This window comes from Pectinophora gossypiella, chromosome 26, assembly GCF_024362695.1.
Source record: "Pectinophora gossypiella chromosome 26, ilPecGoss1.1, whole genome shotgun sequence".
Lineage (NCBI taxonomy): Eukaryota > Metazoa > Arthropoda > Insecta > Lepidoptera > Gelechiidae > Pectinophora > Pectinophora gossypiella.
Window position 1 is genome coordinate 4,139,896 of NC_065429.1, and position 13,371 is coordinate 4,153,266.

General features: G+C 41.8%; 1 protein-coding gene and 1 non-coding gene across 3 annotated transcripts in view; both read left to right on the forward strand.

Annotated features, from left to right (window-relative positions):
* The window catches only part of LOC126378363 (cullin-1), a 51,150-nt gene that overhangs the window by 34,764 nt on the left and 3,015 nt on the right, over positions 1-13,371 (forward strand). For both annotated transcript variants that reach the window (XM_050026649.1, XM_050026648.1), the window contains exons 8-18: positions 901-1,080; positions 2,698-2,832; positions 3,321-3,479; positions 4,494-4,623; positions 5,697-5,830; positions 6,726-6,833; positions 7,604-7,675; positions 8,356-8,508; positions 9,122-9,240; positions 10,630-10,750; positions 12,241-12,341. In XM_050026649.1, coding sequence (XP_049882606.1) covers positions 901-1,080; positions 2,698-2,832; positions 3,321-3,479; positions 4,494-4,623; positions 5,697-5,830; positions 6,726-6,833; positions 7,604-7,675; positions 8,356-8,508; positions 9,122-9,240; positions 10,630-10,750; positions 12,241-12,341 — 1,412 coding nt within the window. The remainder of the gene's footprint in view (positions 1-900; positions 1,081-2,697; positions 2,833-3,320; positions 3,480-4,493; positions 4,624-5,696; positions 5,831-6,725; positions 6,834-7,603; positions 7,676-8,355; positions 8,509-9,121; positions 9,241-10,629; positions 10,751-12,240; positions 12,342-13,371) is intronic.
* On the forward strand, positions 3,617-3,688 carry Trnaa-cgc (transfer RNA alanine (anticodon CGC)). Its single transcript has one exon. It is a non-coding gene; the product is annotated as a tRNA-Ala (tRNA).

A 13,371-nucleotide genomic window follows, 5' to 3' on the forward strand; every position in this document is an offset into this window, starting at 1 on the left:
AGGGAAACCACTGCTCTATTGACTTCCGAAATGGTCCAGTAGTTGAGCGTTGGGCTCACGATCCGGAGGGTCCCGGGTTCGAATTCCGGTGGGGACATATCACAAAAATCACATTGTGATCCCTAGTTTGCTTAGGACATTACAGGCTGATCACCTGATTGTTGAAGTCGGTAACAAAAAGTAAGATGATCCGTGCTTCGAAAGGCACGTTAAGCCGTTTGCCCCGGTCACTACTTACTGATGTAAGTAAGTAGTCATTACATGAGCCATGTCAGGGGCCTTTGGTGGTTCAATAATAACCCTGACACCAGGGTTTATGAGGTTGGTAATACACCTCACAATCCACGCGATAGAAGAAGAGAGCATGCCACACTTAGTTTGACTGTAACTCCTTTGGCGTCCCTGATACCAGGGTTGCTAATGTATAGAATAGAATAGAAATAGTTTATTACAAAAGGGCGCCACACACAAAAAGACAACAACATCACATCAAATTTCCACTAAAACAATTACAAAACAGCAAGACGGATGTTTGTCGAAATGATCATAAGGTGGTGGTGGACGTCCTGAGACAAAAGGGCCTCACTCAGCACAAGTCGCGGCGTGAACCACGACGCTGGTATTATGTGGACCCTGTTGGGTGACGCACGAACATGTGTTAATTGTGTACATACATTATAATATAATACCAAATTACTTTAATAGAATTAGAGTGTACATAAACAAATATTATCGCAAAGATGTATACGTAAATACTTAAGGTTAGAATAAAAAAGAAAGTTATTAATGTAGGTGTAACTAGTAAATAAATCTAGTAATATAAACAAATACGAATGTTGGTAATCTGCCTCGAAACCCACACGATAGAAGAAGACTATAACCCGACCTGTCTCTCCCCAGGTAATCAACTGCTACGTAGCTCTAGGCCTGAACGAGGAAGACCCGTCAGCGCGCGGTCAGAACCTCGCCGTCTACAAGGACACCTTCGAGGCTGTCTTCTTAGAGGACACGGAGCGGTTCTACACGCGCGAAAGCACTGACTTTTTGAGGAATAACCCCGTCACTGAGTACATGATCAAGGTAAGGTTTTGTTAACAAAAATCAACAAAAAAAACACAAAAATAATAAAAAAAAAAAACAAAAAAAAAAGAATCGAATATGATATAAAAATAAAATAAAAAATCGGTTCAAATTCAAATTCAAAAATATCTTTATTCAGTAGTTAACATAGTTACACTTTGAATCGTTAATTTTTAAATAACGAACGTCTCATCCGCTTAAAACTACTGCAGCTTCTCACAACCTGTATAGCCGGGGAAAAGAAGCTGCAAGAAAAACCTCGGCACAGGGCCCTAGACGTTCTTTAAAAAAAATAAACATAAAATATTGGTATACAAATGAGTAATTTAGCTGCCTAATATCAGTTCTCAGACAGTTAATGCCATGCATTCATATCTTCTAAATAATCACTAACTTTATAATAACCTTTTTTGTAAAGTTTTTGTTTAACTACTGTCTTAAAACAGTTGAAAGGCAAATTCTGAATGTCAATGGGAAAATTATTATTAGCCTGTATGATCCCACTGCTGAGCAAAGGCCTCCCCCATGTCTTTCCAAGTATCCCGGTTCACCACGCACTGGGTACCACAGGACGGACACCGTAGACGTGGTAGACCCAGGAAACGATGGCGCGATGATCTCGACGGTTATCGAAAAGACTGGATATCCGAATAATATAAAACATAACATAACATAAACTGCCTATATACGTCCCACTGCTGGGCACAGGCCTCCCCTCAATCAACCGGAGGGGGTATGGAGCATACTCCACCACGCTGCTCCACTGCGGGTTGGTGGAGGTGTTTTTACGGCTAATAGCCGGGACCAACGGCTTAACGTAAAAAATATAATAAAAATAAAATAAAAAATGATATTGCAATCATCATCATCATCATCATTGCGAGGACATTGCAGGTTGAATCACCTGGTTTGCCGAAAAAGTAAGATGATCTGTGCTTCGGAAGGCACTAAGCCGTTGGTCCCGGTTATTACTTACTGATGTAAGTATATAGTCGTTACATGAGCCATGTCAGCTTTTGGCGGCTCAATAGTATCCCTGACAGGGTTGATGAGGTTGGTATTCCACCTCACAACCCACACGATAAGATGATGGAACTTACTCCAGAAACGAGTCGCGTGCTTGGGAGGGCACGTGAGTTCGTTGATCCGGCTATTAGCTGTAAAAACACGTCCCACCCGCAGTGGAGCACTGTGGTGGAGTATGCTCCATTTCCCCTCCGGTTGATTTTTTTTTTTTATTTATTTATATCATGTATTACATAATTAGGTACACCACTGATACCGTTAAACCACAATACGGTTTGTCTCGGTTCCAGTCGATTGAGAGGCCTGTACCCAGCAATGGGACGTATATAGGCTGTTTATGGTTATGGTGAATGAATGAATAAATGAATGTAAATGTGGTCCATGAGTGCCCATGAGTGCCCTCTGCACCGGTTCCCAGGTGGCATAACCGGTCTGCACTGTGTGACGGATGCGGCAGAGACTTGGTTGGGGGAGCTTAAGCAGGATATATGATCCACGCAGGATATTTTATTTTTGTCTGCCATACGCATTATATATATATGGTTATGATTAACGACACAATTAACCAACTTCATCCTTTCACCCTTACAGGCAGAACAGCGCCTGCAGGAAGAGAAGCGTCGCGTCCAGGTGTACCTACACGAGACGACGATGGAGCGGCTCGCCAAGACCTGTGACCGTGTGTTAATCGAGAAGCACCTCGAGATCTTCCACGCTGAGTTCCAGGTTGGTACTCAAGAACTATATTATGACGAAAAATTCCACTGATAACTCAGAATCGTGGTCTGAAATTAAAAGTTTATTTACGGTCACGAGCATTAATATGTATACACTTTGGTACCATGTCACATTAACTATTTTGACAAATTGGACTGTAAGTCTCAGTAAATGTCAAATATGTTAGTGCGACAGAGTCCTAAAGTGGGTACATTATATTGCTCGTGACTGTACACCATAAACAAAACAAAACATAAAAAAGTAATAGACAACTTCTTGTTATAAACATTTTTTGTTATAAACACTTGTTGTTATGAAAACTTGTTGTTATAAAAACTTGTTGTTATAAAAACTTGTTGTTATAAAACTTGTTGTTATAAAAACTTGTTGTCTCAACAGAAACTGTTAGACGGCGATAAGAACGCGGACCTCGATGTTGTTATTATAAAACTTGTTGTTATAAAACTTGTTGTTATAAAAACTTGTTGTCTCAACAGAAACTGTTAGACGGCGATAAGAACGCGGACCTCGGTCGTATGTACGCGCTGGTGGCGCGCATACCCGACGGGCTGGTGGAGCTGAGGCTGCTGCTGGAGCAACACATCCACGCCCAGGGCTTGCAGGCCATCGACAAGTGCGGCGACGCCGCTCACACTGTAAGTACACCAGAAAACGACAAAAGAAATGTATGGGAAATTCTACTTGATATCAACTCAGAATCATGGTCTGAATCATCCCTCAAACTTTTCATTAATATGTCACTAACATACTGTATAGTAATATTATTATAACGGCCTCCGTGGTCCAGTGGTTGAGCGTTAGTCTCGCGATCCAGAGGTCCCGGGTTCGAATCCCGGTGGGGACACAAAAATCACTTTGTGATCCCCAGTTTTGTTGGGACATTACAGGCTGATCACCTGATTGTCAGAAAGTAGGACGATCCGTGCTTCGGAAGGCATGTTAAGCCGTTGGTCCCGGTTACTATTTACTGATGTAAGTACGTAGTCGTTATATGAGTCAGGGGCCTTTGCCGGCTCAATAATAACGCTGACACCAGGGTTGATAGGGTTGGTAATTCACCTCACAATCCACACGATAGAAGAAGACTTTAATATTGTTTTTTGTTTATTCAATAGTAACCCTGACACCAGAGTTGGTGGGGTTGGTAATCCACCTCACAACTCACACGATAGAAGAATATTATTTAGTTATGTATTGTATGTGCAATTTTCACTAACACAGTTGACTCGACCATTACAGACGGCGATACGATCACGTCTAACAGAAAGTTCGATGAGATGTGTGGAAATGTTCCTTGTGATTCCGAACAGGGGGGTTAAAATAGCCACATCGAAGCATTTCATATCAGAGAGCAATATTGCTATTTTACATTTGTTTGCATTGCGCACTTACTTTTATATGCTTTTTCCTGACTGCACACAACTTTTGTATGTTTCTTTATTTGTAATTTTTGTTTTTATTGTAAAATCTTACTGTTTTTTTTTGTTTCTTCTTTTTTTTTGCTTGATTTTTGTGTGTGCAGTTTTGCGAAATAAACATTTCTCTCTCTCTCAAATGTCAAATTGCAATGTTGTTTTCTTAGACGAATTGCTTCGATGTGGCCATTTTAACCCGCCAGTTCTCTCATGGTATTATCGTTGTACCCACAGGACCCGAAGGTGTACGTGTCCACCATCCTGGAGGTGCACAAGAAATACAACGCGTTGGTGTTGGTAGCCTTCAACAACGACTCTGGCTTCGTGGCCGCCCTCGACAAGGCGTGCGGCAGATTTATCAACAGTAAGTAACATTATATCTTCGCCTTATAGTCTCCGGATGCAGAGGAGATGGGAGCCATCGGTACGGCAATGCAGGAAGGAGCAAGTCACAAATTCAAAAAAAAATCAAAATTATTTATTTGCTCATAAAACATGGTCTAATAAATGTGAGAATCTCATGTTTTGCCGCAATTTGACATGCAAAAATTATTTACCAAGCTAACGCAAAATAATGATCAATATAATCAAATTTAAATAGGTACATTACATTGGTCTTATTAATATTAAAAATATTCAATTTAGTAGATATGTCAATTAGCTATAATAGTATAAAATATATCAAGTCATTTAAAAAAAATTGTATTAGTTAACAATAAAGTAAAATGTCAAGTAATCACAGGGACTGTAGGAACCTGACAGAGGGCAGCAGTAACTGTCAGTAATATTCAGAGGCGGAGGACAGGAGTCCTAGTAAGGCTTTGAAATAGACTAATCTGGGCACCAGGCAGAGTACTGCGGGCGCCATCCCACTCGCGTCAGATAAAGTACTGCGGAAGGCAAGAGGGAAATCACTGCCCTATTTTTCCCTAAAAAGTAGCAAGGAGAATGCTACGCCGACAAGAGCGTGGCTCTTAAATTAGTGATGACGATTTAAAATCTATATTTATGCTCACATCACTCACTCAATCACTTTGTGAGACTGTCTTTTGTTTGGTAAGGACTTTTCAGAGGGCACGTTAAGCCGTTGGTCCCGGCTATTACCTCCACCGTAAAATCACCTCCACCAACCCGCAGTGGAGCAGCGTGGTGGAGTATGCTCCAAACCCCCTCCGGTTGATTGAGGGGAGGCCTGTGCCCAGCAGTGGGACGTATATAGACTGTTTATGTATGTGTATTTATGCTCACAACTCGTTGCACCCCACCAGCGACTGAGCTAGTCTTACCTCATCCCCCTCGGTCTTACTTTGGCGTCAGACGTCACACACAGACGCGAGTGTACGTTAACGTCAATGTGTAGTGTCTGTGTAAAGCGGGGTATTTTATATGAAGCGTCCGGGGTGTGTTATAACATGACAAATTAACCTTCCTTCGCAGGCAACGCGGTGACGAAAGCGGCGAATTCGTCTTCGAAGAGCCCCGAACTGCTGGCGAAGTACTGCGACATCCTACTCAAGAAGTCCAGCAAGAACCCTGAGGAGGCAGAGCTCGAAGACACGCTCAACCAAGTGGTAAGATTACACCAAGAGTAGGCAATGAGGGACTATCAGACTACGTTACTCAAAAACAATATAGGTGGAGCTATAAAGATTTTCGGTCATTTAACCTTCTAATTTTATGCATAACAGACACGCATCTTTTACCTTTGTTTTTGGGTATAAATGATGACCCTTTTTATTACGCCCAGGCACAATTACATCTACAATCCATTATTATTCTGATCAAAATAAAGTGAAGCAATATAGGTAGCAACTATACATACTGGTGCTAATTCCTAAAAGGAAAGGGACGGGTAATCGACAAGCATAAAATTTATGGAACACACGTCAATTTTAAACACAAATCTAAATCAACCGTCTAAAAATTTTACATCCGTCAATAACCCGACACAGTTAAGTAGACAGCACGTCAAACGGATTGCATACTAGAGACGTACCTTTTGATTCGCCCGGGTTATTCATTCATTTACTCATTCTTCCTAAAATTAAGAATCATCCGTCCCTTTCCTTTTCGACGGATATGAAAATGACGGATATAACTTAAAATAAAATTAGGCGGTGTATGCAGGAATCGGGGCCACTGTCCAGCTAAAATTCGTCATAAACTGCTATAAAATATGGAGCAATATCAAGTGAATCCCGTCTGAAGGATGAGTTACGAAAAAGAAAAGCTGTCAGCTGGAAAAAGGCAGTATTGATTGAATTTTTTTTTGCTTTCCGATGTTTAGGGAATAAATATAACATTTTGCAGTTAAATGCAAAGGGTTATAGTGTAAAAATATAACCAAAACAATATGTTTGTTTACTCAAATAGTATGGGGAACTGTCAAAATTTAAGAACACTCAACAGTAGCGACACCTGATGGGAGAAATAGGCAGTTTTTAACCTCATTTCTTTCCATTTCAGATGGTTGTGTTCAAATACATAGAAGACAAGGACGTGTTCCAGAAGTTCTATTCTAAGATGCTCGCCAAGCGGCTCGTCCAACATATGTCCGCCAGCGACGACGCAGAGGTAACATTCTTCTTTGAAAAATAATTATAACATATTCAGGTCAGGACATCAGTGTGTGAGCGTTGGGTTCACGACCCGGAGGTCCTGGGTTCGAATCCCGGTAAGGACATATCACAAAATCATCATGCCCCTGGGACAACAGCGTCGTGATGCCCCTGGGATAAGGGCATCGTGACGTCTCTGGGACCACGGCGCCGTGATGCCCCTTTGACAACAGTGTCGTGATGCCCCTGGGACAACAGCGTCGTGATGCCCCTGGGACTAAAGCGTCGTGATGCCCCTGGGACATCGGCATTGTGACGCCCCTGGGTCATCGGCATTGTGAAGCCCCTGGGACAACGGCATTGTGACGCCCCTGGGACATCGGCATTGTGACGCCCCTGGGACAACGGCATTGTGACGCCCCTGGGACATCGGCATTGTGAAGCCCTTGGGACAACGGCATTGTGACGCCCCTGGGACATCGGCATTGTGAAGCCCTTGGGACAACGGCATTGTGACGCCCCTGGGACATCGGCATCATGATGTCCCTGGGATAACGGCATTGTGACGCCCCTGGGACATCGGTATTGTGAAGCCCTTGGGACAACGGCATTGTGACGCCCCTGGGGACATCGGCATCGTGATGCCCCTGGGATAACGGCATCGTGACGCCCGTAAGTCAACGGCGTCAGAATGACAAGTTTTCTAGAAGGAACTTTCATTTTTGGTCGAAAAAATATTATTCACCTTCATTGTAGTGTAACATATTTAATTTTGTTTGTTTTCAGGCTTCAATGATCTCAAAACTGAAACAGGCTTGCGGGTTCGAATACACAAGCAAACTACAGAGAATGTTCCAGGTAAATATTATTAATACAACAATTCTTTCATTGAGTTGAAGCAGCGACAGGTGTGTCAGCAATGTAGTAAGTGGTCCCCCGTGGTCACTGGCTACCCCAACGGGAAATAGGCGTGATCTTATGTGCATATTCTTACATTAAAATAGAATTAAATAAATAAACTTTTATTATAAAGGGACACCGCAGGAACGGATAAAAACAAAACACATAACTTTGTTATTTTAATAAAGAAAAATTTAATAATAAGTGCGACATTTCACAGGTTGATTTTTCTTACAAATTCCCTTAAACTTATATACTATATTACTGGCAAAAAAAAAACAAATCAAATCAAAATTAATATTGGATAATATATAAAATAAAATACAATAAAATAACCTCACCTCCGTATGTGACGCAGCATCGGTGAGTCGCACCGGCCTGCAAACACATTGAGAAGGCTGTTGGTGCTAGCTCGAAGCCGAAAAAGAAGGGAGGCGCACCGTAATAGCACTCATAATAGCGTAGAAGTCATCCGTGTGCGCCTCCGCGAACATCCCGGGCGCTTTGCAACGCCACGGTAGCCCCAACAGGATCCTGAATGCGTCAGCTCGCTGTATCTCCGCTGCGTGTAAAAAGTAACTGATTTGACTCCGACGTGTACCACGACTGGACTGATTCCAATCTACTCTCCATTCCAGGACATAGGCGTCTCAAAGGACCTGAACGAGAACTTCCGCAAGCACATGTCCAACAGCTGTGAGCAGCCGCTGCACATCGACTTCAGCATCCAGGTGCTCTCGTCCGGCTCCTGGCCCTTCCAGCAGTCCTCGTCCTTCCAGCTGCCCACCGAGGTACGTACGGCACACGTGTGCACACGGATACTGACACAAACTTACAGACGCACCGACACACACAAACACACACACGAGCACACGTACCAAAACACACGCACGCACACACACACACACACACACACACACACACACACACGCACGCACGCACGCACGCACGCACGCACACATGCACACACTGATCCACACTAGGGCACACTCTCAGGCGCTGCCACCCACATTTACACAAACATACTGTGTTAGTGACACCGTACCGAATATTGATTCAGAGTTAATGTCAAATGGAATTTCCCGTCGCAAAACTCGTATCACAATGTTAATGGTTCTTAAAATTAATATCACTTCCATACTTTTGTGACTGAAAATTCCACATGATATTAACTCAGAATCATGAGCTGAATCATCCTCCTCAGTATTCGTTACGGTGTCACAAATACCTTTAACCATTACACCACCGGGTCCACCTCCTGTCCATGTGAAATTCTTTCGATCTATAACGTCATTAAACCGACGCTGATTTTCTCCATCCAATTTGTCTCTTTGTGAGTTTCCCTAAGCATGACTGAGTGGTATAAAAACAAAAAATATTTAAATAAATAATCCTATTCAACAGTTGGAGCGTTCAGTACACCGGTTCACGACGTTCTACTCGTCACAGCACTCCGGCCGCAAGCTCAACTGGCTCTACAACATGAGCAAGGGAGAGCTCGTCACCAACTGCTTCAAGAACAGGTAAATGCTAGACAGAGAAGGGGAATCATCAGAGAGAGAAGAGGAATCATGTCTAAAAGCATGATATAATAGGTTGTTTGACAAGCTATAGTAAGGCCAACCAGACGAGATAAAGAATGTAAACAAAGTTTCAGGGGTTCAAAACATTTTTATTTGAATAAATTATTATAAAGTTCGAATATTAATCGCTGTCGTCTGTACTAGACAAAGATGATTCTTCGGAAGAGTCCGAGTCAGCTGTGTTTATGATAAAACTATCTATAGTATTATCAATCATGTTGTCAATACTGTGTTCAAATCACCAACTACTCACAATAACAGCAAAAATCTAAAATAAAACTAACAGAAACGGAATAATAAGAACAAAAACTAAGTAAATACGGAGACGAAAAAATATGTGTGACTTTGAACGCAATCCAAACAGAAATGAACTTGAAATGAACGTTCATAAAATGGCGGACCAAATGTTGACAGCTGCGGTACTGACTGCTTTCCTGTACCACGAAACACACAACGACAGCTGTCGTTGACCAACTGACGCCATAACTGCACGTACGAGTGATAAGGACAGAGATAATAATCCCTGGCTATCGCAATGTAACTCAGTAACGGTCCGCTTGTTTACGTTTTTTATCTCGTCTGGTTGGCCTTACTATAGTTTACAACGTATTACCAGATCTGTCAAATCTTCAGGTTCGATAAGCGGATTCTATGAAAAACGGTATAACGCTAGGAGGGAGATGATGATTTTATGTCTCAACTAAAACATACATATTTACAATACAATTAATAAAAATAAAATTGCTATTCAAAATTCTAGATTAAGTAAATAAGTTTAATGATTACCTAAATGTTAAAAATGCCTGGTATTAAATGTGTTCCTCTAGTTATTTAATAACTTGTAATGTATACCTACATTGATTTAAAAGATGTGTTGCTCTTGCAGTTTCTTGACATTTCTTCTCCTCAGCCGTATTACCACTCTAGCCATAGAGGCGGCCAATCAGCTCGCGACACCAAACACTTCGGGACCCCGATACCGACCCCGCCTGCGTGGTCGACGATTTCCCTCAATCAGCGCTTATCGCTAATTCTTTCAAATATTTTTTCTGTCAGACGACGCCCTGAGCCGAGGTTCGCGCCCAACTGGGCATCCTCAGGCCTGTTGTCTTAAACGTTGTACCGGGTGAGCCTTCAGCGCTCCCCATTTGTCCCGCCAAGTAGTTAGTGCCATCTGCGGCAAATCTACAATAAGTCACGTAAAAAAATAAAAAGCCGTAACACCTTGCGAAATGACGTAGATTCAAAAATGTTACATTGACCTTCAACAAGTTTATGATAATTACTTTGAATAAATGGTTTTGATTTCTGAAACTGATGATGTTTCAGATACACCCTGCAAGCGAGTACCTTCCAAATGGCGGTACTACTTCAATACAACGAGAACACATCATGGTCGGTGCGTCAGCTCGAACAACACACCGGCATCAAGGGAGACTTCCTTATACAGGTAAAATTTTGACGTATTTAAATAAATAAAAAATAAAATAAAAATAGTTTTATTTCACATAATTGTAACGAAGTTTGTTGTCGAGACTTCCCAGTAAGTAACTAGAGTACTTGTGTTGGGAATGACTCGCAACTCCCCTTTGGAAGATTTTAAAACATGGCAAATATATAGGTATATAAACACATTAAAAAGAAAAAAGATTGAATTAAAAGAAAAAGTGTGTGAGAGCAAATGATCTGCGTGGGTGAGTGTGCGTGTGTGAGTGCGTGTGTATATGTGTGTGTGTGTGTGTGTGTGTGTGTGAGTGTGTGTGTGTGTGTGTGTGTTTAATATACTTAATATACTTATTATACTATTTAATATACTTAGCCGATGTCGTATTTGTGGAAGACACGATTCCGTGCCTCACACAGCAGGGTCCACAGAATACCAGAGTCGTGGCTCGCGACACCATTTTTGACAAGTCCATACACTCTATTACAATTTGTCTTAATGTTTACTATGTATTTTTTCTTGCGTGTTTTGATTGTAGGTTATGTGTTATTTCGTGTTTTGTTTTATATTTGTTACTGTGGTGTACCTTTGTGTACCGACCTGTTGTATGTACCTATTCTATCTATCTATCTACTCAGCCTGTATCCACCCACTGCTGGGTATAGGCTTCTCTTTCACGCCATCCTTTCCGGCCCTGTGCAAGTCTCATCCATTGCTTTCCGGTGGTCTGGTTCAATATCGCATACCATCCCTTGGCCACCATTCATTAACAGCCTTAGTCCATCTGTTGTCTTCCCGTCCTGCCAAGTGTCCTGCCCATCTCCACTTAAGCCTAGCGATTCGTATACCTACATCTTCGACTTTAGTGAGTGCCGAATTTCGACGTTTGGTATACGATCTATCAGGTGGATGCCTAATATGGCGCGCTACATAGTTCTTTATGCCACTCTAATTTTATAAATGTGCCTATTGCCAGTAATAAAAAAAAAACAGGGAAGATTGAGTTATAACTAATGTAATGTTATCTGCTTCGATCAGTCGCCGCGCGGTCGCTGTTATAAACAATATGTACAGTCATGAGCAATATAATGTACCCACTTTAGGACTCTGTCGCACTAACATATTTGCCATTTAGTGAGACTTACAGTTCAATTTGTCAAAAAAGTTAATGTGACATGGTACCAAAGTGTATACATATTAATGCTCGTGACCGTAGGTAAAGTTTTCGCAAACATTATAGTTTATGTATGCCTCCACTGTTAATATTTATTATTATACCGTTTCGGTCTTTTTTAATACAATATTTCTATTTATTTTTATTATGTTATCGCACTAAGTAATTGATTATAGCGCCGAGACAAACCCGTGAAGGGTTTAGCGGTGTTATTTTAATTGGTTTGTTGATTTTTCGTTGTATTCAATAATAAAAAAAAACTCTAATGAAATAGACCCTAGGTACTCTGCCTCTCGCCCCTAACTTCATCAATCTCTTGCAGGTGCTGCAAATCCTATTGAAAGCGAAACTGCTAGTCTGTGCCGAGGATGAGGCCGAGCTGACCGAGAACTCCGTCGTCGACCTCTATGTGCAGTACAAGAAGTAAGATATACACATACCCTACACACTGAATAGTTTGCCTGAGAACATCCGTCTCGTGTACGAGACTAACAAAAGTGAGAGAAAATTGTAATCGAAAAAAAAAACCACTGACTCCAGGAGGGCCTTGAACCCGCAGCTCCAGTCAGGCCAGGTGGAGCGTGTTAACCATCACACCACCAGGTCCTCCTCCTGTCCATGCAAAATTCTTTCGATATATGTATCGTCATTAAGACGATGCCGGCGCCATCTATCTATAATAAACACACGCACGCACGCACGCATGCACGCACGCACGCACGGTCGCACGCACACACGTACACACACATTCATCGTGGTTAGGTCACTTACCTTCGAAAAAGTATTTCTCGGGAATATGGGTTTCCTCCCCGTGTTTTCCTTCACCGCTGAGCACCTGACAATCATTTATGATCCAAACATGAATTCGAAAACGAATTCGACAATAATTGGTTTAGGCACGTGCTGGATTCGAACCTGCGACCTCAAAGCGAGAGGCAAGCGTTCTACCAACTATGCTACCACGGCTCCCGAAAACCCCGTATATTAAAAATAATAACAATAAATTAAAAACTTAAATGTAATCTTTATTTGCTTTAAATATGGTGCGAATACAGATGTCATAATATTTTTATGGGTACATTATTACACATTTAACCAAATTAGTTGGTATGCAAACATAGAGTCGTAAGACCGTGCCAAAAGTTATTAAATTACACTGTTAGTTTAGAATAAAAGATATAATATTAAATACATAGTCAAATTTACAATACAATCATGTCAATATACTAATTATACATGTCAAAAACTCCTCCGTGCTTTTTGTATAAAAAAACAACACTTTTTGTGTAAAAAACAATCATCATCATCATCAGCCGTACAACGCCCACTGCTGGGCATAGGCCTCCCCCAAGGATCTCCACGACGATCGGTCCTGCGCTGCCCGCATCCAGCGGCTTCCCGCGACCTTCACCAGATCGTCGGTCCACCTTGTAGCGGGCCTACCCACAAAACA